The sequence below is a fragment of the Mastomys coucha genome, unplaced genomic scaffold, assembly GCF_008632895.1.
Source record: "Mastomys coucha isolate ucsf_1 unplaced genomic scaffold, UCSF_Mcou_1 pScaffold15, whole genome shotgun sequence".
Lineage (NCBI taxonomy): Eukaryota > Metazoa > Chordata > Mammalia > Rodentia > Muridae > Mastomys > Mastomys coucha.
Window position 1 is genome coordinate 23,770,672 of NW_022196897.1, and position 26,855 is coordinate 23,797,526.

The 26,855-nt window shown below is 46.9% G+C and overlaps 1 protein-coding gene across 1 annotated transcript in view; it reads right to left on the reverse strand.

The window, feature by feature from the left end:
- Ttll11 (tubulin tyrosine ligase like 11) overlaps positions 1-26,855 on the reverse strand; it is a 229,454-nt gene that overhangs the window by 41,746 nt on the left and 160,853 nt on the right. Inside the window, exon 7 of the mRNA XM_031370031.1 lies at positions 6,241-6,486. Within this exon, the coding sequence (XP_031225891.1) occupies positions 6,241-6,486 (246 nt within the window). The remainder of the gene's footprint in view (positions 1-6,240; positions 6,487-26,855) is intronic.

The following is a 26,855-nucleotide window of genomic DNA, read 5'->3' on the forward strand; positions in this document are numbered from 1 at the left end:
AAAAAAGAGCAGGTGTCCCACCCCCAGAGAGGTTTCTATGAGGTAAAGGGTATTCAAACAGCCATACTTATTTATTACAAAAGTGGGGGGAGGCAAATATCTAAGCATTTGGGAATCAGGGAATGAGGTGTCTGTGTTTTAAACCATCCATGGTTCTCAAGGCTAGAGAAGAAGCGCAGGAGTCTTCTGGGAAGGAGTGGCCACAGAGGGACAGCTTCAACGTCACCAAGGAGTTAATGAGAGGGGAAAGCTGTCTTCTTATACTTCTATTCTAGAACATTCTAACAGACCATGCCTCTCAGAGAGAAACCCCCCACTGCTCTCCATTATGAAGCACATTAATATCTCCATACAATAAAGGGGAAGTGGGGAAAGGGAAAGGGAAGAAGATGTCCTTTAGTTCAAAAGAAGACATGGGATCAGAAGCAGTGAGTGTTGGAGCAGGGTTTCAAAGCGTGGTCTCATAGTGCAGGGGCTGCAGTTTCCCGGGAATGAGCCTAGCTGGGCCAACTGTTGAATCCCCAGCAGCATCCAGTGGAAAATGCAGGGTGCCATGGAAAACGTGTCCTCCGTGAATTACATCTAATGTCTCCCTGCCCCCAGCTAGTGTGATCTATTGGTGGGAGACTAATACGGACACATTTCTCTCAAAGAAGGCTGCCAAGCTGAAGCATCAACTAGACAGTTTTTATTTCCCGGAGAAATAGAAGCCTCCACACCCTGGCAATTATTATAAAATAAATTTTCCAACAATAAAAAAATAATAAAAGGAGGAGCTCAATTCACGGCGATGATATGTGTGACTACTACACAGCTCCCGAGAAAATGACACTCTTGTAAGGCGGCTTAGAGTGTCTAGACAAGAGAATGACAGTTCGTTATTTCTCATTCTTGGAGGAAGAGAACAGTAGAAGATGCCGGTCGGGCATTAACATAATTTGCTCTGAAAACTGCTGATCTATGCTGCAAGTTCTGAGAGATGGACACCGAAAATAAATCCAGGCGACCATTTATTATTTTCTTCCCTTCTTCTCTTCAAGGAATGTGGAGAGACAGAGAGTGGGGAGCAGATTCAGAAGGCGAGTTCAACTTCAGGCGTCTGTGTGGGAGCTGTGAAAGAAGCGTGCATCGTGCTGGGAATATGTCTGCTTCAAAGTGCTCCTGTGAAGGGCACTTGGTTCAATTCGGCATATGGCATAAATATTATTAATTCATCATGAAGTAACATTTAAACCAAAGTGGAAAGGAGAAAGATAGAGAACAATCGTTAGCAGGTGGTGAAATTTAATCTGCAAGACTGAACATACCCAGATAAATTGGAAAGCAGAGAATTATCATATTTTGCTAGTAAGTTGCCATTGGGGTTTCTTGGGACGCCTTTAAAGGAAGCGTCTGTTACCTAGTGCAGTGTTTCTCCACTTCCTCCAGCATCCTTGAGTAGGGCAGGCGTTTACTGGGTAACCTCGTCGTCTGGGTCCATCTGCTTGGAGCTGCCTCTTAGCCACCTGAAGATGCTCTTTTCCTGTCACATTCTGCTGCAGCTCACTGATGGCCTGGCTGGCCACAGATGGGAAGTGGCGGCTGCAGAACCTAACAGTCCCTAACCTTGGAAAAATCGGTTTCTCATGCAAATGCTGCTTGCTGAAGATGGAGAGAATCACAAAGCCTGTATCCCAGGTAGCTTTGCGAGGATATTTTTCCATTAGCCCATTCTGACCTGGGAGGTTTTATTAGAAACATTCTTAATTCTGTTTTCTCTTCAGGATTGTGTGAAATGTGGAGCTCTTCTTAAGGGTGTGTCCTGGACTCTCAAACCAAGTGTCACTCACTGGAGGCCTCTATGGGGCATTCCTGCTTTGATGGGATCCACACATGGTTAGATCCATTCTTCCAATATTGAGGTTTTACATAAAAATAAATGTGCATAGCTTCTTTTGGAGAGGCCCAAAGCTCTGGTGACATTAAGTGTACTAGTGATGGTTTTCTGAGACAGCATCTCTAACCAGTTGCCATCAAAGCCCGCAGTGTGTTTGGAGGTGGGGGAGGGGATAGGAAACCGTTCCTTTTATTCATCCTGTCTGCATCAGAAGCAGCTGTGACTGGAGCCACCTGCCCGCCCGGTGTCTCCAAATCTCCTCCTTGTCTTCTGATTGAGTGAAATTCCCCCGGGAGTGGCCAGGAAGCTTCCCAGATCCTCACCCAGTTCACAGAGCCTCAGGTCCAACACAGCCTGAATCACACACCTTCCTTTCACCTCTCAGCTTGAGCCATGAAAACCTCTGCTGGCTCTCCCTGCTGCCTTGGTGGTGTGTTTGTTTACAGCTCATCCAATGACAGCTAGTAGTAGGGCAAACCTTGCCTCTTCCACGAGGCCACCGTGGATTCCACTATTGTTCTTATTTCCAGCTCTGGGCTCTGTTCATAGCTCCAGCCAGGGAGCTCTTGGTCACAGCCTTAGACTTTGCCAGAGGTTGGTACCCAAGAGTCTGTTTCCCATGTGCTGTTAGTTGAGGAGTCCCGGGGAGGGGAGGGCTTCTTCAGCGTGTCTTTGAACATCCTAGGGAGCTTCTTGGGAAGAGGTGGGTGTGGGGCAGATGTCCCAGGATCTGTGTCCTCACACAGTCTGACAGTTCCCACATGAAGCTCAGCTAGCGCTTCAGTCCCTAGCACTTTTGCTCCCTTTTCAATGGAGACTTCTGTGCCATGGTGCAGAAGCTGGGCAGGCCTAGAATGTTCTTGCTTTGCTCTGGGAAGTCCAAGCCATGGACATGCCATCCAAATGAAGCACACCAGCTTGCCCACCTCACTTCTATCCTTATGTGCTTCCGCAAGCCCTCAGATTAGGGTCCTCTGTGCTCCACAGCTCAAATAGGAATCACCAAGAGGTAGAGAATGCCTAGCTATTTGCCTTCTCTTTTTCACTGTGATGAGACAGCAGTATTTATACATTTTAAAAGAAACACACACAGACACACAGACACACACACACACACACACACACAACGTCTAGAGGCCAGCAAGAAGGTTCAAAAGATAAAGATGCTTGTCACCAAGCCAGACAACATGAATTCAATCTCTAGGATCCACACAATAGAAGGAAAGAACCGACTCCTGAGAGCTGTCCTCTGACCTCACAGGTACGCTATGGTGTATGTGCATCTAAACTCACACACACAAAATGAATGGATGAATAGATAAAATATAAAGTTGATTTCCTGGTTCCCAAGTAACTAGAGGTAGGCAGCAAGATGGAGGCAGAAATCATTGCATCTAGCATCCAGGGAATTTTTCCAGGACTCTAGTCCACCTGGTAGAGACCTGTGCTACTACTCTCTCTCCCTTCTTCCAGTCTAGGGCTCAACCACAGTGGCTAGATTTTGAGCAACCATCTTGTGACCATAAGGTAACCCTGAAGCCATCAGAACAGGCTTAGCATGGAGTAAGCAGAAATGAGGTGAGACACATAAAGGAACTGGGACTTAGAGACTAACGGGGTGTATTCCAAAGCCACACAGCCAACGAACAATATATACTCTTTGTTGCAAAGCCAGGACTATTAGACCCCAACCCTGCGTCATCCCTTCCCCCAAACTCCCACCTTTGAAAACTAATGCAATGCTCTTCTCAAGCACCCTACCGCCAGGACTTCAGGTATGTTAACTTGGGAATAATATGCTGCCAAGACTTGGGTTTGCCATCTTACCAAGAACACCAGATGACTGGTGGCAGTCTCCATAAACTCTGTCTGGAGAAACCTTGGGCAAAACATGGCTTCCAACTCACTGCGTCTAATTATTTGCCTTAGTGAAGCAAACTGTGAGGAGTGTGGCTTTGAGATGTAGGATAAGGATGTTTAAACCAAGAACAAGAAGTGACAGCAATGCTGAGGCCTGTCAGAGAGTTTTCCTTTTGAGGTGGCAATGCCACAGAGAACTGCAAATGAGCAATTCCCTGCTGGAGTCAGATCATGCTTGTTGAAGCGATCTAGGGTCAGTGGTTTGGCATGGCTGTCAGGTTTGTACAAGAGCCTGTGCAGGCCCTGGATCTGTGTGTATGTGTGTGTGTGTGTGTGTGTGTGTGTGTGTGAGAGAGAGAGAGAGAGAGAGAGAGAGAGAGAGAGAGAGAGAGAGAGACAGCGAGAAAGACAGAGACAGAGAGACAGAGACAGAGAGAGGCAGAGGGTTTATAGAATATATACATTTTTATATCATTCTTTAATCACTGTAGAAAGAAACTAACATTCATCAATCATTTACCATATACTAGATGTTTCTCTGTGGTCCTGATTAATCCTATACACAACATACACACACACACACACACACACACACACACACACACACACACACACACACATACACACTATAGGATAAAGGCTCCCCCCAGGTCTATAGGATACAGGCCACTGGGTTTTTATGGCTGGTGAGCTCTCCTGTGTTGCCCCACAGTGTTCCAAAGGGTGGAGGCAAATTGAATGATCCATGAAAGACAATGCTGAGAGGTGAATGGTTACCTTTTAGGTTATAGCAAAACCCCCTTCCTTATTTTATGTCTTACCTTTAAAATTCAGGCAAGTTTTATACAGCATGCATTATAAACATGCTATTTTAAAACCAGGACAAATGCACTATATAATTTATCAGGTTAATTATTGAAGTTTTTACTCCAGAAACTCACTGTGGAGTGATATGCCTTTGTGAACTCAGACACAGCCAGGTTGTTCCTACTGGGAAAACACTCACTAAGAAGCACAAGGCTGGCTGGAGTCCAAGAGCAATTACTACTAGGTGTTTAAGGACCTGGCTCAGGGTAACTGCTGTGGTAGAACAGGGTTTGAGGGTGTCACCTGTTCTAGTTTCCAATAAAATCCTCTGACCAAAAGCAGTTCAGGTAAGATTTCCTCTTATACCTCCAGGTCACTTCCATCTTTAGGGAAGTCAGAACAGGAACTCGAGGAAGAGCTTGATGCAGAAAGCATGGAGAAAGGCTGCTTGCTGGCTCTCTTACTGGCTTGTTCACAGGTTCCGGCTCAGCTAGCTTTTCAATACAGCCTAGGACCACCGACCTACCTGGGGATGGTGTCTGTACTGTGTGCCAGACTTTCCTGCACAGATTAATAGTCAAGATAATCCTCCACCGACTTGCCTACAGGCCAATCTGATTTAGGCTTTCCTCTCAAGGGACTTTAGGTCATATGTTGGAAGCATGGACCTCATGCTGCTCAGGGGTAGCATCTTTAGGAGGCCGAGCTTGTAGAAGATCTTTAGGTCACTGGGCATGTGCCCTGGGAGGACACTGGTTCTTGTGGGAAGCTGAATTGTTATCAGAATGAGCCTGACTCTTACCTGCTTTCTGGCATCCAACCGCTCTGGGCATGCTCTCTTTCTCCTGCACATGCTTCCCTGTGATACTATCTGCTATTAGACTCTTACCGAAGATCTAGCTAATGGGGCTACTTGACTGAGTTTAAGCTGCTAACTAAAACTACTATCAGTTATATAATCCCCTTTCTTTATAAAGTTATCCAACTTCAGGTATTGTGTTATAACAAAAACAATAAGAATGACTAATATGGCAGCTGACACTTTATTTTGGTGTGTATGGGTGTGTGGGAATGGGCGCAGACACCTATGCACGTGTATATGGAGCCTAGAGGATGATTTCGAGTGTTTCCCTCTACTGTGCTCTGCCTTATTTTCGAGATAGGCTCTTCACTGAACCAGGAATTTTGTACTCTTGCTAGGTTAGCTTATTAGCAAGCTCCTGTCTTGCCCTGTTCCCCATCCCTGGTGCTGGAATTACTAATGCATGCTGCCATGTCTGGCTGTTATGTGGGCCCTGGGGATGTGAACTCGGGTCCTCATGCTTGTGCATCAAGAGTCATCTCCTATTGAGTCATCCCCCTCAGCCCCACAACTGCTTGTTTTTAACAACAAACCTATGGCTTAAATGTCATGGTCATAATGTTTATCAACTCATTTGACATGAGTCTTCAATATGCCGGGATCACACACACACACACACACACACACACACACACACACACACACACGGATAAAGACTTTCAGGTCTATAGGATCAGTGCCAGTCCTGAGATGAATATAACCTCAAACAGGGTACTGATTCAATATTGTAGTCTCCCAAGAGCAGTCCTGGGCCACATGACACATGATCATCCAGAGGAGTGACTGGGCTCCACCCTGTCTAAAACTCAAGCTGGAGGAAGCTGGTCTCACTAACCTTATGAAGGTCCGAAAGCCAGTTGGTCCCAACTTCATTGTCCCCTTGATTCCCAGGAATCGGATAAACAAATTGGCCATCCTGTCTACAAGGCGCAGGTAGTTGAACTGCTTGGCATACTTGGGGAACACCTGCTTGAGGCAAATGGAGGGCAGGTGGGCTTCAGGGTTAGGCTCGGAGTCACCACCGGTCAGCTCACAGTTCAGATCTTCCTTTGAAGTGAAAGATTTTTCCGTCTGCTGAGACCTGAAATACACAAGGCACTTATGACTACTCCCTTCCTCCAATGGCTTCCTTCCCTTGGGGTGTACAATCCCCCAGGGGACTGCCTTTTTTTTGGGGGGGGGGTTCAAGACAGAGTTTCTCTGTGTAGCCCTGGCTGTCCTGGAACTCACTCTGTAGACCAGGCTGGCCCCGAACTCAGAAATCCCCTGCCTCTGCCTCCCAAGTGCCGAGATTAAAGGCGTGCGCCACCACTGCCAGACTGGGGACTGGCATTTACATGCTAGAAAACTGGCTTCTGAGAAGTGGCCTGTCAAGGCTCATACAGCTTCTGCAGAGCGAAGCCAAGGCTTGAACCTAGTGCAGACCTAGGACTGGAAACACTGGCTTCCTCCATTCTGCCAGCCTGGCTTCCAAGATGGGCGACCTCCTCCGCTCTGCTCATGATTTAAGGGAATACTCCATTGTCAGCAGCCTGGGTCTGATTTCAAACTCCTACTTATGGGTAGTAATTGAATAATTAAGAAATAGAAAGATCTCATTGAGATGTTTTGGCAAGGAGCCAAAGGCACAGTTCAGTGAACAACTTGGGAAGACACGTCCATTCCCCGGCCCCACGGACACAGATGCCTTTCTGTCTTAACTGCTTATTTGGAGCTCATACAGAAACAGGATGAGAGTTTTGTGACTCCTTAGTCTGTGTGTATTATTCTGAAGTTATTCTGATAATCAAGAAAATGAGCAGCTGCAGACTTTTACCAGCCTTCCAAGCCCCCTTGCCTCCCCGCAGTGACACACCCAGCAAGGCCACACTTCTTAACAGTACCCCTATGGGACCATTTTTATTCAGACCACCACACCACATTTCTGGCTTTGTCCTCCTCATCCTCCATGCGGGCACCTGAGTGGCTTTCATTTTATTTAATTTCAATTTTGAGACAAGGTCTCACTGTGTAGCTCTGGCTGGCCCCAAACTTACCATGTAGCCCAGGCTGTCCTAGAAGTTGCAATTCTTCTGTTGCTTTCTCTCAAGTGCTGGGATCATGGGCATGAGCCCCCTTGTGCAGCCCCACGGCAAACAGCATACCTTGTTGGGCTGCTTCCTCTCTGATTTAGCCTCAGAGGCTGGCCTCTTCACAAGGGCTTCATCCTGGCACTCCTTCTTTCTTCCCAGGCTTCCTTGTTTCTAGTTCCTTACTGGGTAGGCCCTTCCAGGATTTGGATGCTACCCCTCTACCTTGCTATCGGTTGGGCCTAGAACCCAAGGGTCACTGCTCTTGAGTTCCCAGCTCCCTCTCTCACTCACTGCCTCTCTCTCTACTCTTTCCTGGCTCCCATCCCACCCAGAACTAGGACTAAGATAACCATCTGCCACCTTCTGTGACCAAACCTTAAATACACTAGGCATGGTCAGTAAATCCCATGAAGACCTGATCCAGGGAAGTTCAGTGCTTATTTCAGGCTGCTAGGCTCTGTCTACTTCTGATGTCTCCTTGATCACACCACCGATATTCTTTCTCATTCTATTCTGCTCCTTGGACACATCCCTCTGTTCCCTACATACTGTCGTGGTTCACAGGACAGCCCCTCAGAGTTCTACAAGTTCACTGAAGGCATGAGTCAATTCCTGGATGTGGTGTGTGTTAGATTCCTAGGTTCAGGGAATGGGGAGTGGTGAGGCAATTTTCATTGAATTTGTTGCACTGTGGGGTGGATTGAATGAAAATGGCCGACATAAGCCCATAGGGAATTGGTACAGTTAGGAGGTGTGGCCTTGTTGGAGCAGATGTAGCCTTGTTGGAAGAGGTGTGTCAATGGGAGTAGGCTTTGAGGTTTCAGAAGCCCAAGACAGGCCCAGTCTCTCTCTCTCTCTCTCTCTCTCTCTCTCTCTCTCTCTCTCTCTCTCTCTCCCTGCTGCCCGCAGATCCAGATGTAGAACTCTCGGCTACCTCTCTAGTCTGCCTGCACACCACCATGCTTCCCATCATGATGATAATGGACTAAAACTCGGAACTGTAAGCCAGCCACAACTAAATGTTTTCCTTTATAAGAGCTACCGTGGTCATGGTGTCTCTTCACAGGAGTAGAACCCTGACTAAAACACTTTGAGAGTTTGCTTTTAATAATGACATAAACTGACATGAAGAGTGTCAAAGCCATGATGCTTTGAATCCCACTAAGTACCTGGAAATGGGAAAGGAGATTGGGAGACAACCATCTTGTTGGAAAGCTCTTTCTAATCTCATACCAGTCCAAGGAGCCAATCTCCAGAAAGTCATGAGTAGAAAGTTCCAGAAGGCCCGGCACAGTGCCTTTCAAGTGGATCCTAACTCTGGACTCAAAGCAAGGACAGGCAGGGGAACAGAACCAGGATATAGTGAAGAAAAAATCTCTTTCTAGGCCAATGGCATGGAGGGTCTGGGTTCCAACATTCTCCCTCCTGCACATGCAGACCTGAGTCCTCGGGAGACTCGGATATTGCTGAGATGTGCGGTTTCCCTTCAGCAGAAACAGCTTTGTCACTGTCACCTTGAACTTCAGACAGTAAATAAAAGCTCGGTGGTGATTTTTCACATGAAATGAAGTGTTTTCTCTGAGACAGTGGGAGAAAGAGAAATGATGGGGGAGGGGTGCACACGGACACTCTTACCAGAAATCAGCTCTTAAATTACTGAGTAAGGTCTGTGGCTGACATTAGAAGAGCTTAGGAAGTTTGTTAAGGGGAAGGTTGGGAGGTGTGTTGTGTGGCCGCTGGACAGATGGACAAGCCCTGCTGCCCCGAGGGAGTCTCCTTTGCTTTCCATGAACCTCTGAGGAGGAGCCTGTGACTGCAGCCTTGTTCCCGATGGGGAGACTGAGGCTGAACACAGCATAACGCTAACCTTCCGGGTAAATCAGGATTATAAACCAGTTCTCTAGCATTCTCTATGTCTTAGTATACCTTTATTATGGTTCACACAGGAGCCACAGAATTCTGAATACTATTGTTTAATTTTTAAAAGATTTAAAAAAAAATCCATTGACTTTTATTTATTTATTTAAAAAAGCAAAGTCTTATGTAAAAGAAGCTGAGGGTGGGCTTGAACTTCAGATCCTCCCGCCTCCACCTCCCCACTGCTGGGATTACAGGCATGCATTAGCACATCTGGGATCAAACTCAGGGACTTCTACACGCTTGCCAGACTCCCTGCCAACTGAGCCATAGCGTCATCTGGAAGGGAACTTTGTGTTTTAGATAATAAAAGTATTTAAAGCTTTTTTTGTAGACCTTTGGAGAGAAGTATAAAGGAGTCAAAATGGTTCCTAATCCCACAGTTTAAAGGCAGACACTAATGATGGAAGGTTGTCTGTATTTTGAGTTAGGGTGTCAGGATACATAGCTTAAACTCTTTTTGCACACCCCAAGCATGTTTCTCAGGGATATACACATAGTCTGTATTAAGCGAAACTATACTGTGGTTAACAGTTCCTCCTTGGTTAAAGATTTAGTGGTCACATGACTTGCGGTCTGCGTAGCAGAGCCCTGGGTGATGTGCCACCTCTCCCAAGCGCCAGATGCCACGCTGTGTTAGCTGTGAGTGGCTTTGGAGATCATTCCATCCAGGGATATTTTTTGTTGTTCTTGTGTGAAGCAGACATAGAAGCTGCTACTGAAACCATTTTAAAGTGTACAGGTGAGTGGTGGTTAGGAGGCTTTCGTGAGGCTTTATCACCACGGCTGCCATCTAGTTCCAGAACATTTCACAACAATGTCATTTCAGAGAAGAAATCTTAGCCCAGGTAGACAGGATTGGACTTACGGGGCAGCAGGCTGTTCAAAGCAGCACCTGGCCAGGTGGAAGCCTTTGTGTGACCTGCCATGGCGGTGGGGACCTCACCACCTCCTTCTAGCATGCTCAGGCTAGACAGGTCTGCCCCATGTGACTCCAGAGGACCAGGATGTCCCCTTCCAGAGACACCTCTTGCACTGCCCAGCATGTGCCTTTCACCAGCACTGCAAGGCGTTGTGTGCCTCAGGATGGCTGCCAACTTATGTCCCTTCCCAGACCCGGAGCTGCAGCTTCCGAGGGGAGTGGGTTTCCTCACCTGGGACACACTAAAGATGCAGCTGAAGTACAAGAGGAAATAAAAGGATGAGCAATGGTGTCTTTGCTGGAGATAATTGCAATTATCACACCGAGACCCAAGCCATCACAGGTACCGTAAAATTCTGTTTTTATTTAATAGCATTTTAATGGAAATGTGAGGCATTTGGAATAAAAGTGACTGGTAAAGAAAACATAAATCAAGCTTACTAGTCCTTTGGGATCGTTTCTGGAAAAAAATTATGAATTTGGTATATCCTCGATTCATTAAAACAGGAGAAAGAATCCTGGAATGTTTTATCTCTTATCATTTTTCAAAGTAGAATTCGTTTTCATTAAAACTCTAGTGAGAAACCACCCATCTCTATTTTGTCTGGAGACCTCACTACAAAAAAATCACTACCAACCATTGGGGAGCCTTCTACATGTCAATAATTGAGCTAACTAATTTACCTCAGTAATCCCATTTGTTTCCGATAACAGGTCTCTGAAGCAGGTGAGAACCAACCCCCACCCCAACACACACACACACACACACACACACACACACACACACACACACAGGGCAGCCAGGTGACACTTGCCCAAGTCACTAGATCAGCTGAGGGATTAGCATTGACTGTGGGGCTGCCTCCCCCAGGCCCAAGCTGAGTTCACTATACAGCCCATATGCTTACTTGATTTAAATCAAACCGGAGACTTTCCTCTTTCTGTATAAGCCATACACAGTGCTGGAGGTTAACAAAAAATGGGGAAATATATCTGGCAAGATCAAATCCTAGCTTCACAGGAGTTGCTTAAATTCTCTCTAGAGAAATAATTTCCATCTCTTGTTAAGCACACCTTCAATCATTTCCCATTTCTGAGGGATTTCATACACACTGGTATATCCCAGGTGCCCCAGATGTACAGGTGGGGTGGACAGAGTTCCTGCTACCCAGAGGCATGTGACTGAATGGGGACAGGGGGAGAGTGGTCTGTACATGAATTGAACCACACTGTAATGTTGGGTCCAGTCAAGTTATGCCATGACTCCTTAGGCAATGTGGGTTCTGACTTCTAGAGACATTTGTTGGATTTAGGAGTGCAGGAGAACTTGGGAGATTTTAATGCAAGGGAGACAGGATCAGAACTGGCCACAATTAAGGCATCCAACTATTAGCACAAATTATTGATAGAAAAAAATATTAGAAAAATCCCAGAATAGCTAGGATTCCAGGGAGTCCAACCTTTTGGCTTCTCTGAGCCACATGGGATAAGGAGGAATTGCCTTAGGGCACACATTAAATCTAAGGCGTTCAGCTCATGGCCTATCTAGGTTTTGACTACATATGTATGTTTAATTTTTGTCACTTTGTGACTTTTGTGACATGATGTTACAAAACATGTCTACAAAGTTCATGCTTGAGACTCACAGAATTATTGAAAGATGAAAATAACTTCATGATGTCTTAAGTAAATTTACAGTTTTGTGTTGGGCCACATCCATAGCCATTCTGGGCTGCACCAAGCCCTTAGGCCATGAATTGGATACCCCTGATACATCAGCCATCCTGAAAGTGGGGTCCTTGGATTTGCTGCATCCATGTCTCCTGGAAATTGGTGGAAATGCACATTCATGGATGCTAGCCCTGCCATAGAAGCTTTGCATGGGCTGGACCAATACTCTGGGAGGTTCAGACTCAGGGCAGAGTCTGAGACTCTATCTAGACAGCAGAAGATGAAGTCTATATAAACCAGGACCACTGGATAAACATGGAACCAGGGAGCTACTGCAGGGGACTACTTAGGCAGACGCTGTTTGAAAACAAGGATAAGGAGGCAGAGAACAGCCAGGTCACATGCTCCTGATAAAGCTGTGGCCAGACAGGATGCCCTGGGGCATGGGGGTCTTACAGGACAGAGGGATGTAAGCAGGCCTCTTTCCCTGCTGTTTGACATGGCCTCTCCATCACTAGATTTCAAATGCATACATACTACACCATTGCTCAATGAAGAAATGCTAACCACGCACCACAGTGAGTGCCTTAAATTAGGACCGCAGCTAATTTAAAGTGTCTCAGGATGAAGTTGCTAAAAATAAATGTAACTATCAGATAGCCCAGCTCTGTCACTTGACAAGTCTCTGCCATGACAGAGCCCCATTTGCTTGATGGGTGATATGATGCAATTTGATGAAAGGCACAGACTACAGATGAATCAGGCAGACCAGGCAGGCCTTCCCAAGAGATGAGGACAGAGTTTAGGGAAGCCTCTGCTTGATACATTCAAGTCTGCTTCAGAGCCAGAGCCAGGCTGAGCATGCTCCTATCTGTCTGTTCCTGCCCCGAACCCATGCTTGGCCACCCCCAGCCCCCACCTTACTTCATCACTTTCTTCTGAGGCAGGATGTAGCCTCTCCAGCAACGCCGAGGATGCCATTACTGGTGGCTAGTAATTCAGCAGGTTTAAAGAAGGTATTCTACATAAAATTTTACAAAGTGGATGTTACATTGTTACATTCCTACTTTAGAGAAAGGGAAACCAAGACACAGGAAGACAAACCAATTCATGGCGGAGCCAGGATAGAAAAATATGCAGGTCTCTCTCTCTCTCTCTCTGTATGTGTATAAACACACACACACACACACACATATATTTATCTATACATATATGTGTGTGTGTGTATGTGTGTGTATGTATATATGTATACATGTGTATACATGTGTGTAAAACTATATTCCATATGACAGAAACCATGATATTTTAGGCTCCATTTTAGATAAGAGGGAAATGTGTTCAGAAAAGCCAACTCCTTTGCAAAAGTCTCTCAGTTATTAAATGTGAGCCTAGAGCTGTTTGGGTTCACAACTGGCACGTTCCCCTCATTTTCTCAGCTTGTTTTTGCTTGGCTCAATTCTTCTCCTCCCTAATATTTGTGGAGAGAATCTCTCATGGGGTAAGAAAGGCTTAAAGGGACGAGGGTGGGCACAGCCTATGCTAGCCAAAATGGGGCTACTGGTTAGACACTCAATCTTTCTGTGAGGCACCAAGATAAACTATCAGCTTCTCTGTGACTTAAGTGTGACTTCTGGGAGCGTCAATTGCTCAGCTGGATGTAGTTGCTCCATTTTGTTTGCCAAGCAGATCAGCATGTTACTTTTCCATCCAGGGCTCTTGTAACTCATGACACAGGATGTTTGTGGAATGCAAAGCAGCGAGGAAGCCAGAGGCAACCGCCCCATCTCTGTCCCTGCTGTGGGATGCTCCACGGAGCCATGCCCTGAGCAGGCTGCCTGAGTGTTTTCTCGCTTGGCCAGACAATGAATTGGCAGAAGGACAAACTCGAGGACACAGTATTATGGCCGCTTCCCCAGACCTGAAGGCAAGTCTTTTAGAGCGGGAGAGCCCTTTAGGGGTCGCTGGGCCCAGCCCTCTCGTTTTCAGTTTCCAGATGAAGGATCTGACAGCTCATTTTCTATCAGCTTCCCATGAGTGTCTTTGTTGGCAGAGTGCTCTCCATGTCATGTGCCTTCCCTGTTGTCCCCTTTTTCTGACTATATTGCAGCATGGTCAATAGATGAAATGTTCTGTGTACAGTGCTCAGGGAGCCCTGCTACTGTGCTTCCTCTCTGGAGGGACATGGGGCCTGGCGACCTGGATGGTTTAGGGTACAGTTGTGGAGACTGGTAAATCAAAGAACATTTGCATCAGCTCTGCTGTGTGAAGCCGTGTGACCTTAGGCAAGTCATGTAACCTTAAATCCTTATGTAAGATAGAATAGTATCATCATCATCATCATCATCATCATCATCATCATCATCATCATCACTTTCTTCTGAGAAGGGATGTAGTAGCCTCTCCAGCCACAGCGTACAGCTTCACCACAGGCCTGATGCCAGGAACAGTAATCAGAAAGAATGGATCACACACTTAGCAGTGCCTCTATACTGGTCTGCTACTTCAGTCACCATTACCTGCTGTTTCTTCATCTCAAAAAACTCCCCATCTAGTCACCAGTCAACCCTGGAGAGGCAGATGGTCACCAGGGAGATTCCAGGGGGATTTGGTCCCCTCCTCCATCCCCCACATCATGTAACTGGACACAGCCGCTGGCAGAGTCTCATGTCTCCCAGGCTGCTTAGATCAGTTAAAACCTGTCCTCTTATCCTAGCCTAGGCCGTGCTCCATGGGGCCTCAACAAATGGCTGAGCACTCCTTACCTTATGGTTCAGTTTTGGTTCAGGATTATTGCCATCATGAAAGTTCCATCCTGACAGAAACATTACTCTGCCCACACCCCATACTCAGCACAGAAACACAGGAGTTAGAGGACACCAGCAATGATTTGCCTCATTTTGTTTCTGTAATAACTTAGGGAAGAGGCCAAGTCTTTGCTTGAGGGGAGACATCTAGTGAGATGCAGAGGCAAGGCCCAGTCTCCACGATCTCTTGTTCAGCGTCTTTAAATCAACTAAGGGGTGGAGGATACATCCAACTGAGCTCGAACACCTTGATGGCCAGAATTCCAAATGAAGTCTGGCTCTTTGGCTTCGGGGGAAGGTGGCGCCTCCCAGGCTTCACTCTTCTCTGGAACCCAGAGAAAGTTCCTCAGAGTCTGAGCTTGCCTTGACTGGTGCCCTGTCCTGAGGCACGCTGGGCCTCATGTTGTCTGCTCACTGCCTGCCTCCTCTTCCACACCTATGTTCCCTCCCTTGGCAAATGTGTTCCACAGTCACTCATGTGTTCCAGCTTTTCTATAACTCTTTCCACAACTTTTGGGGAAAAAATGATCATTCCTTCATCCATAACCTTTCTGACTTGTACATCAACATACTCTTTCCTGTTGTCATAGTCTGTTTTGTTTTTTTGAGACAGGGTTCCTCTGTATTGCACTGGTTGTCCTGAATCTCAGTCTATAGATTAGGCCTCTTCTAATTCAGTGATCCACCTACCTCTGCCTCCCAATTGCCAGGATTAAAGCTTCTGCCACTGTGCCTGACTCATAGTCATGTCCTTGATCACTGCCAACACTGTCATCTTCGTTATCACCATAACCATCTTCATCATCATCACCATCATCACTACTGTCATCATCATCATCACCATCATCATCTTCTCCATTACCATTACCTTATTCCTCATCACATCATCTTCATCATTAGCGTCATTACATCATCTTTACCATCACCTTCATATTTATCACCATTGATCATCATGATCATAATTTACCATGACCATCATCACCACTGTCATCTTTATATTCATCACCAGCATCATGATCATAATTTACCATCACTATCATCATTTTATCATCATTACCATCATTGCCACCATCATCATGATCAGCCATTTTCATCACCACTACCATCATTATCATCATCTTCTTTACAATTATCATCACCACCATCATCATCACCACAATCATCTCCATTCCCGCCATTGTCAATATTAATGTGATCGTCATCATTATTGTCATGAGATTCACTGAGAACTTATTCTCTGACCTGCAGGATGCAAAAAACAGTATACTTAATTTTTTTTCTTCAAAGAACTTATCATACTTAAATTATTGTTTTTTTCTGTCCATGGAGTACCTGTTTTTTTTTGTTGTTGTTGTTTTTGTTTTTTCCCTGAAAAATTCCAGAAGGGCAGGCCTTGTAGAGGCTCAGTCTATGACTAACCCTATGGCCTCTGCACAGCCTCACTGTACACATATCTTGCAGTGTGAGCGAGTTCTCCTAACACTCGAATTAACTAGACACAATGACTAACACGAGTTTGTATATGGCGACCCTGCCTCAGCGAGGGGGCAGGGACTGGAACTCTATGCCGTACTCTGCTCTGAGTGCCAGAATGAACCCTTCCTCCCTTTCCTCTCTGTCACTGCAAGCTCCTGCTCGCATTCCAGGAGAACAGGAACTTCCTAGCGGCTTCTGAGAGACTGTGTGACAATTGTAATCAGCGGTTGTATTAGCCGGCTTCGCCACCTCCAGAATTAGCAGAAAAGGCCGACTTGAGCTTTCACTGTGCAGCTCTGTTAATGAAGGGATCCTTGTAATTACACACTCAGCGCAAGGCTGAAACACAAAACATTGTAGTATTTAAGCACAGTTCTGCATCAAAGCCCAGGCTGCATGAGGGCGGGGTAGACGGGGACAGCTATGTGTAGATGACACTCTGCTGAGACTGCTTTCTTTTTGGCATCCAATGTCACCCAAGCCCAGTTCATTGTCTGCAGAGGTCTTAGATCTCTTTTGACTGCTGTGTATTCCAGGAGTCCTGATTCAGTGATTTCACAGGACTCTACCAGGCCAGAGAGTGGCTCGACAGACTCCCAGTCAGCTCTGTTCACTGGCAGACTTGCCTGAAGCATCTCTCAACCTCACAGTAGCAGCACACTGCCTCAACCCTGAAGGACAGATGTTGAATCCCAGATTGCTTTTCCTCAATGACATGGGGCTCACAGCATTTGCACCCCATTTTCCTGGTGAGCCACTACTCAGTAGAGTCCTGTGTGAGGGAGACCTTGTGGGATGAGCCATTCTCAGGCAAGGACGGCTTGTGCCCGTGTTTGTATTGGTCTCGCTGCAGCAGACCAGCAATTCCACTATATGCTAACTGGCAATCCTGTGGCCTCCAGATCCACACCTCGTGCCCAGGGATGGATGCAGGCTCCTGGGTCTGGGAGGCTGATGCCCTGTGTAACTTTCATCCCTAGGGAGGTTCTGATCCTGGTGGTCCCTTACAGCTCATCTTAGAGGCCAGCTACAACCTCTTTCCCTACCTTTTAGAAGTATGATTCCTGCATTTCCCATGGTACTTCCTGATGGAATGTATCATCTTCAGAACTTGCATCATGGCCATTTCTCCTCAAAGACGGTTGGAAATGAACTAATTTGTGTTCCCCTTGTCTCTTACATCTCACATATGTTGTGAGGAAGGCCTGCTGGTGAATGACTGGACGTGCAATGTGCTCTTGAGCTCAAATAATGGGAGGAATGGCGTGACGTTTGCTGGATGTCCTCTTCAGGGAAGTGCTCAGCTCCCTTGAGAGCAAGGCTATGGGAATAACTCATGACAGTAAGACTCATTCTGGATCTGTCTGGTACTGACTGGGCCTCAGGATTTGTGTTATTGCTGACACTCAGTTTCCCTTTAGTGATGGACAGTACAGATAGGTTCCCAGAGCTGTGGAGTGGCTTAGTGGGAGCAAAAAAGCAAGGGGCTGGCATCCTGGCTGAAGCATGGTGTGTGGAAAACTGCTGTCACTCATAGGATGTGTGTGTGTGCACACGCTGGAATACAGATGCATGTGCACATGTGAGTGTGCACTAATGATAGAAAGAAATACAGGTTTGTAGATAGATAGGTAAACATAGTTTTGTTATGTAGCTTAAGATAGCCTTGAACTCAACCTTCCAAGATTGCAGGCATGGGCTTCCATGCGCCACTGGATATATATTTATCAAGTACCCACTCTGAAGTGAGGGACATAAGGTCAGTTCAAGACCACCTTCTCCAGGAAAGTTGACCTCCTCCTCCACTCTACAATCTCATTTTGCTTAAAGAACTCTGGCCCTAACAAAATTAGTTGTTGTTTTTAAAATCAGCTAGTAAATTAGGCATGCATATTAGCCTGACTTTTTACTTTATGTGATCTTGAATTCCCCTAACATATAGTTGTTGTCAGAATCTATTAAAGTATTTAATTTCTCTTGTCACCATTCAATTCCCTGAGCAGACATCTAGACAGTGTGCTGTGGTATTTCTCACAGAAGTACTGAATGTTTAGTTATAGTGGTACAGTTTTTAGATGATGTCTCCCCGATGGATTTAGAGGCTCTAGAGAGACTACATTGAGTTCAAGTCCAAGGTTACAGCAAGGCGGTAGATGGTTAAGAGCTGTAGGCATCACCGGGATAAAGTAGGTTTGCCTGTCATTCACCAACTGAGTGACTTCAGGAAGGGCCTTAGCCTCTCCAGGCATCAGTTTTCTCATCTGCTAAGTGTGACAGTGCCAAGCTGATGGGGTTTCATTCGTTCTGAGTGGAATATCAAATTAGAGAACCTGGGAGAATGCCAGACATATCTTCAATACAAGATAGCTTACATAAGAATGTGAAGATACAGAGACTCGGGTCTAGAAGTTGTTCCCTCCCACACACACACTGCACATACTGCACACACTGCACACGCTGCACACGCTGCACACACTGCAACACTGCACACACTGCACACACACTTCACATGCTTCACATGCTGCACACACTGCACATGCTGCACACATTGCACACACACTGCACACGCTGTACACACTGCACATGCTGCACACACACTGCACACGCTGCACATGCTACACACACTGCACACGCTGCACACACACTGCACACACTGCACACGCTGCACATGCTGCACACACTGCACATATTGCACATTCTGCACACGCTGTACATGCTGTGCACACTGCACACACACTGCACATGCTGCACACACTGCACACACGCTGCACACGCTGCACACACTGCACACGCTGCACACACACTGCACACGCTGCACACACTGCACACACGCTGCACACGCTGCACACACTGCACATGCTGCACACACACTGCACACGCTGTACACGCTGCACACGCTGCACACACACTGCACACACTTCACATGCTGCAATGCTGCACACGCTGTACATGCTGTGCACACTGCACACACATGCTGCACACACACTGCACACACTGCACACACTTCTTCAAGTGGCTGATTTGCAAAGGCTGTAACTTGACTGTTTCATTGTGTGTGAGTTCAATCTGCAGGAGCTGGCTAGCTACCTTTTTCTTTTCCTTTTTTCTAAACACTTTTAAATTTTATGTGCATGGGTGTTTTGCCTGCCAGTACATCTGTGTACAGTGCCTGAGGAAGCTAGAAGAGGTTGTCAGATCCCCTGAGACTACAGTTAAATACAGTAGTGAGCCTCCATGTACGGCTGGGAATCCAACCCAAGTCCTCTGGAAGAGCAACCAGTGCTCTTACTGCTGAGCCATCTCTCTAGCCCTTCCCACATTTTTTTTTTCTGAGACAAGATCTCTCATTGACCTTGACTGATTAGGTGGGGACTCACCTATCTCTACCTCCCTGGCATAGAAACCATAGGCACATATCAGTGAACTCAACTGTTTATGTAAGCCCTGGTGCTTGAACTCAGGTCTTCACGCTTGTGTAGGGAACACTTTAGCAATGAAGCTACCTCTCCAGGCCCCTTGACATCTTCCGACCACCCATTCTTTCAAAAAATTAATATTTACTGGAATAGATTCAGTGAGTAGTAAAAGGTTTCCATGCCAACAGGAATATGGTGTGGACCTCATTCCTGAAGGTCAGGGGACAAGTCTTCACCATGTGGTTTCATTACTAACAAGCAGGCACTGGAGTCAGAGCTCGCCTCTTTCTTGGTTGTCATGGCAACAACTAGCAACCTACCTACACCCTGCCAAACATACATGCCCACATGCTGTAGGGTGGGATGTGTGGAAAGTGGTAGTTCAGGGATAACTTCCTATCCATGGGAACTCCATGATGTCCACATGAGACATACTGTCAAAACAAAGTCAGCAAAGGTACACCTTTTGTCAGGAGGGGGAGTTATAGCTTTTATGTGCAGAAAGACTCCCGGGTGATTATGGAAGATTCAGAATCTGTTATCAGGGTCTTTACTAGAGAGTGAGTATCAGAGAGAGAGAGAAAGAGAGAGAGAGAGAAGAGAGAGAGAGAGAGAGAGAGAGAGAGAGAGAGAGAGAGAGAGAGGCTTGTATACCTTCCCTGGGTCTCTCCTGCCTTACTCAGCATAATTTGAGGACCCTGGGCCAATTGATGCTCTCTGCCCCAGGCTCAGAGCACAGCTTCCCATCCCTGATAAAACAATAAGTATGTAGCTAGCCTGTTTTCACCTTTCAAGCCTGCTCTCTGCCCCATTGCTGTAGACAGCACAGGAATCTGCCTAAACAGGTTTAATTTTCTTCCTCTCAGTCTTTGGCTTCATGTAGCTTTTAGAAGTCACCTTCTAAGCCTAACACCTGCCAGACAAATCTGCCCAGATGTCCCACCTGCATCCCATTGAGTCCAGTGTTCCAAGTTGAACACAATTTGTTTCCCAGAACCTGTAGCTCCATATTTTCTTTTTCTTTTTCTTTTTTCTTTTTGGCAGCTCCTCTTGAGTGGCTAGCCAAGCCTTCCTTGTCCTCACCTGGTCTCTGAGGAACAGCTTCAAAGGCACCTGCACCCTCTTCCATTTGGAGGCCCTGAGTCTGGAGAGTCCCAGAAGCACTGAGAAGCACTGAATGAGGTGGTCGGGGCTGTGAGGCCAGGATGCTTCGGCTCTGCCTGAGTGAAACGCTTGCACCCAGAGCACATTTACCATAACCCTTGGAGGTCACGTGTCTTCTTCCTAGGATTCCAATCTTTCAGATGAGACACTGCCTAAGAGAACAGGGTGACACAATTTGCCTGAAGGCAGTCAAGAATGAGTACAGATCTGCTTGACTCCAGGACTCAGTTGGGGCAGATCTCCCTACTACACAGCCAGGCTGGGCTTCCATTTACAATCCTTTGCCTCTTGAGAGCTGGTGTTGTACATGTGCACCAACATTCCTGGCTTCAGCATGGGTATGTTAAGAGCAGAGTGGTTGGCCTCCTTTCTCCTGTCTATATGTTGGCACCATGACACTAGAGCCAGCCTCGTGTATCTGATGAGATGAGTCAGTATCTGACTGGGGCTTCATGGAGAGTTCAGCCAACTTGGATTCTACTGCACAATGTGGGATGCTTTTATTCCTCCCCCTCCTCCCTCTCTTGCTCCTCTTCCTCCTCTTTTTTGTTTGAGAATCTCACTTATGCATATCATGTCATTGTACTCAAATCTACTTCCATTCCTTCCCCTCTCCCTCCTCCCCTCTCCTATAACTCCTCCCCTATTATTCCTTCCCACTCTCATCCAGCTATTTTCTCCGAGTTTCCCTTGGTCATTTTATAAACCTCTGAGTCCACTCAGTGCTATCAATGTGCACATGGGTGTGGGCCTATCTACTGGGAGCATGGGTGGCCTCCCAGGGGCTGCATCACTGAAGTTCAGATATGTGACTGCCCCATTGTAGCCAGTAAACACTATTTCGCTGTAGTCACCCCCCACCTCCACCTCTTACAATCTTTCTGCCCTACTCCTCAATAATGTTGTAGCCTTGAGGGGTATGACACACCTGTTCCATTTAGAGCCAAATAACCCATAGTCATGTTGACCAGCTATAGAGACACCATATCTTGCTATATGACCTTGGCAAGATGACCTTGAAGAAACTACTTGTTAAGGGCTACAGGACTGCAGTGGGCTGAATTGTGCCCCCTGCTTCCAGACATTTCCAGGTTCTAAGCCCCAAGACCACGACTGTCCAATCCCTTATCAGGACTGTCTTTGCAGAAAAAAAAAAATCAAGTTAAAAGCTTTGAGATCATCTGGATTTAGAGGCCCCTAAATCTAGTGACAGGTGTCCCAATGTACAGGTTGGCATAATGGTGACAGAACATGGACAGGACTGGGGTGATATTACCAAGAAACAAATCAGAGACACCCAAAGTTGCTTCTCTCTATGATCAGAAGAGCTGTGGCCTCATGGTTTGCATACTGGGTCCAGAACCAGAGGGAGATCCATTTCTGTGACCTTGTGACTTACCCCCAACCCTGTCTGTCGGTGACTGGTTGAGGCAGCTCTTAGAAGTGACCGGCAGGCCTCAATATTCTCCTCTCTGAAATGGATGGTCATAGAGAGTTATTCTGCAATAATGTAGAAACAGCTCCAACAGGGCCTGGTGTACAGTGAGCCCTGCATGAAAGTCAGGTGCACAGACCTATTCCAGAAACATTTCCCCAAGGCACACCTGCTAGCTGCTGTCACCATCGTCGCTGCTGTCGCTGCTACCTCCATTCCCAGACTGGTAAACTGTTTAACTTCAGATCCTGAGCACCAGAGGGTGGCACAACCCCTGTGAGCCCAGCTGCCAGGGACAAGCGGACAGCCCATAGGTGTTTGTGTCCTTGCAAGGCTGGTGACTAAGTGCTGGCCCATCTCCAGCCTGAGATGATGAGCCTGTCACAGTGGGTTTCACAAAACATATGTTCTCAGAACAAGCTGGTCGTCTCAGGACAGGTCTAGAGAAAACTGTTTTTCTATACACAGCCATGATGTTTCTACAAGTGACCCATTTCTTAAGTGGCTGGAGCCCATTAAAATTGCAAGCATTGAGGACACGTAGACAGCCTAGGAAGTTCCCTTTGTTGCTACAGACCTGAGACCTGAGACCTGAGAAAACACTGACTGTGGCTTATCAGAATGAAGTTGAGGGAACACTGTTAGCAGTGTCCTCTAACGGCTGTGCCTGATTCCACCAGGGAGTCAGGTCTGTGGGCTTCATGCATATGGATGGCAGGCATGGCTGAATGATAACCTGCAATTTCTCTGCCAGTGCTAATCGACTTTGGTTGGTTACTGAGCATTTGACTAGGCTACGCTATGCCAGTGCACACGCCCCGATGATCCCCAGGATCCGAACGGAGCTTTGCTGGATTTCATTCAATTCCAGCTTGAGATAAGACTGAATAAAGTAGAGTGTCCCACGTGAGACTGGCAGATCATGCCTTGGCATGAGACAGAAGACCAGAAGGAAGATGTAAATAAGAGAGAGCTGATTGCTATCATTGTGGTCTGAGATGTAGAGGAGTGACCTGGGCCCAGGAGCAGAGACTCCCAGGGATAGGACAGGGCGTGAGAAGAGGGGGTTCTCCGTGCCTTGGGCACTGGGTCTGGCCCAGCATCTGTTATCTTCCCAGGGCAGTTTACTTGTAGCACAGCAGCCATGCCCTTTGGGAGTCAGACCTCAACTTCTCAGGAATCAGGGGGCCCGGAATGGGGTCCTGTTTTCTGCTACCCAGGTCCCCTAATGACTTGCGGCTGTTGTAGCTGTGAGCCATCAGCCCCTCTCCAGTTGTGTCACCAGGAGACCACTGCCCTGTATCTCCATTCTCATTTCCCTCTCCAGTTCTCAGTATCCTGTGTTCTACCTGGACCCTGTACCTTTCTCTTCCTGGGCAATCTGAGGCTGTGATCCCCAAATGCATGGGGAAGGGGGTGTCAAGCCTATCCTGGCTGACAGGTAAGATCCCAAGGTCAACTGGTTTTTTTTGTTTGTTTGTTTGTTTTTTGTTTTGTTTTGCTTTTTTTTTTTCGAGACAGGGTTTCTCTGTGTAGCCCTGGCTGTCCTGGAACTCACTCTGTAGACCAGGCTGGCCTCGAACTCAGAAATCCACCTGCCTCTGCCTCCCAAGTGCTGGGATTAAAGGCGTGCGCCACCACCGCCCGGTCCCAAGGCCAACTGTTAATGGTGCAGAGGGACATGCGTATAACATTTGACATCCTGAAGTCTGCTCTCCAAGAGGGGGACAAAGGCTCTGGGCACAGGGACTTTCACAGTCAACACTCTTGTTCTGCATGCAGACAATGACTGAACTTTGGAGAAGGAGCTTGTCTTGTCCAAGGTGGCTTGGCATATAGGTTCCAGGGCTGTGACAGCATCCTCAGCTCTTCCATGGGCTATACAATCAGCTCTTTGCAGACAGCATCTGGTTTGAGGCCATCTCTAACCCTCAAGATGGAGCAAGGGGCTCAGCCTAGGACAGTGGCCATTTCTTAGGCCTGATATGTGCCTGTCTCTTTGCAAATATATACATATTTCAGACACGAACACACTCCTGGAGCACAGAGGGATAATTTCAGGACTCTGCAGATCTGCTCCAAACCTTTTCTGCCTATAACATGAAGTAGATGTGGAAACGGAATATACAACAGCCAGAGATGCCATGAGTTGACAACAGCCAGAGACACCATGTCAGAGTTGACAACAGCCAGAGATGCCATGTCTCGTTGTCATGCTAATTTTCTTCCTGCTTGTCTGTGACTCTGTGCTCACACAATAACAACTAATGCCAGAGGCCATGGCCTGCAGGCCCTACCTTGGGGGCTTTGTACATGGTCCTACCAAGTCCTACATCAACCCTGCCAGGTAGGGATTACTAGTCCCTCTCTAAGGGTGGGAACTAAGGTATGGGAAAATTAAAGGTAAGCCCAAGGTCACACAGCTCATGAGCACTGGAGCAGGCTGCGTCTCCCTAAACCCAGCTATGCTGGCATGAGAATAGCAAATTAACTGACCAATAATAGCAAAGGGTTTGCTCTGTCCTAGGCATCTAAGTGTGGATGTCTTCAATCTTCTCCCCAGCCCCATGACTCTACAGTTGTGGACAAACAGGCTTAGGGAGGCAAGGTGAATTTTCCAGGTGCCCCACACCCAGCTAGAGAGAGAGACAGAGCCCAGAGTAAAAGTCAAGGTGTGTGAAAGCAGCTTTGAGGGATACTCCGAATGCCTGACTCTGAGAAAATTGCTTAGAAAACTTTTAATTTTTCTCAGCAGATAAAGGTGCTTGCCGCCAAGCCTGACAACCTGAGTTCTAGTCCCAGGATCCACATGGTGAAAGGACAGAAACAATTTACACATAACACCCCACCACCACCACACACAAAATACACAGATGAAAATTTAATTTGCATTGTTTTTTAAAGAAGGAGCTTTTTGTTTGCTTGTTTGTTTTTTGAATTTGTAAACCAAGGCCTGGGAGTGCAGCTAAGCAACAGGGTGTTTTGCAGAAGGTGAGTGAGCTCCTGGCTTTAATCCCCAGGACCCCAACAAGTAAATTAACATTTGATGCACTCCATATGACAGAGAATGTCCCTTTTGAATCATTTAAATTAAATTTTGCCAAATTTGGTGATGTCAGAGAAATTCTTTGCTGTGTAGCCATCAGCACCACCGACCTCCGGAGCCTTTCCTTTTTCCAAGTCCCCACTTCCCCTCCCTGCAGCCCCTGTTCCACCTTCTTGGGACTTCCATCCAGAGGCGATTCAGTATTTGCTGTATTTCACTTAGCACAGTGTCCTTGGGGTTCTCTATGTGCAGCGTGTGTCAGAATGTCCTTCTGCTTGGAGACTGATGGACATTCCACGGTAATGGAGGTTACACTGGCCCATCACTGTCTATTTAAGATAAAGAATGTTTTTGAGAACATATGTATACCTGGGTAAATTGGTCAGTTTCTTTCCTGAACCCAAGCCTCTATTGTGCGTGTGTGTGCATGTGCGTGTACGTGTAGATGTGTGTGTGTGTGTGTGTGTGTGTGTGTGTGTGTGTGTGTGTATGTGTTGGAGGGGGGTACCTCTACTCACCTGGTGGCTAGATACTAGAAGAACCAATTATCCCCCTGCCCTCATAATATGAGATGGCTAGGTAAGTCCTCTCCCTGGCTCTCTCCTGTCTTCTTAGGTTCCCATGACATGACCCCCCACCATTTGTCACCACGAAGACACCTGAACTCTCATGACACCTTTGTCAGTCTGGTCACTGTACACACCCCCTTCCAAAAGATCCTTCCAATCACATCCAAGAACACAGCCCACCCTGTCACTTCTGGCTTTACCCTACCCCTCAATCTCTCCATCGTTCTTATCAGTTGACTCCTTCTTAGACGGATGTCCCCTGAGCACCCTGCTGGCTCCCAGTATCCTTAGCACTCCAGGGACTTCTCCTTGCTTTGTTTTCAACAATGTACTCTCATTCCTTGGGACTCATGGGGATGTGGTCCAGAACCAGCGGTGGGGAGCCTCAAGCCTGAATCTTCCAAGTTCCTTATGGAAAATGGAGTGATATTTGCAGAGAACCTGCTCCATCCTCCTGCACATATGGGGTCCTCTTCAGATCCCCAATACCTAATGGAATGCTGATGCTAGAGAGAGAACTGATACACTGTATTGTTTTGGGAATTGCTGCACATGCATTTTGCACAAGCAAAATGTCTTCACATGGTCAGTACAGACACAGCATTCCCTAGCGTTTCCACTCCGAGATGCTGAACCTGGGGGCACAGGCTGACTGCTTCACTTCTACACTTTCATGTCATTTCTCATCCATCTCCTGTCCTTTCACCTCCACACCCTCTGTAGAGGATACCAGTTCCCAAAGCAGGGGCTGATGGTGTCCTGTGCCTACCTGCTCCTGAGATTCCACACATAGGAGCACTCATAAGCCCCTGTGCAGATGCAGCTCTGTGTGCATGACCATCACATGGACTAGCAGTCTGAGACTGAAAGCAAGCACCCAATTTAGTAAGAACAGTAAGTAAGATGCTGGGTCAGCACTCAAGTGCAAGGGATTAGGGAGGGGAATCTTGGGATTATG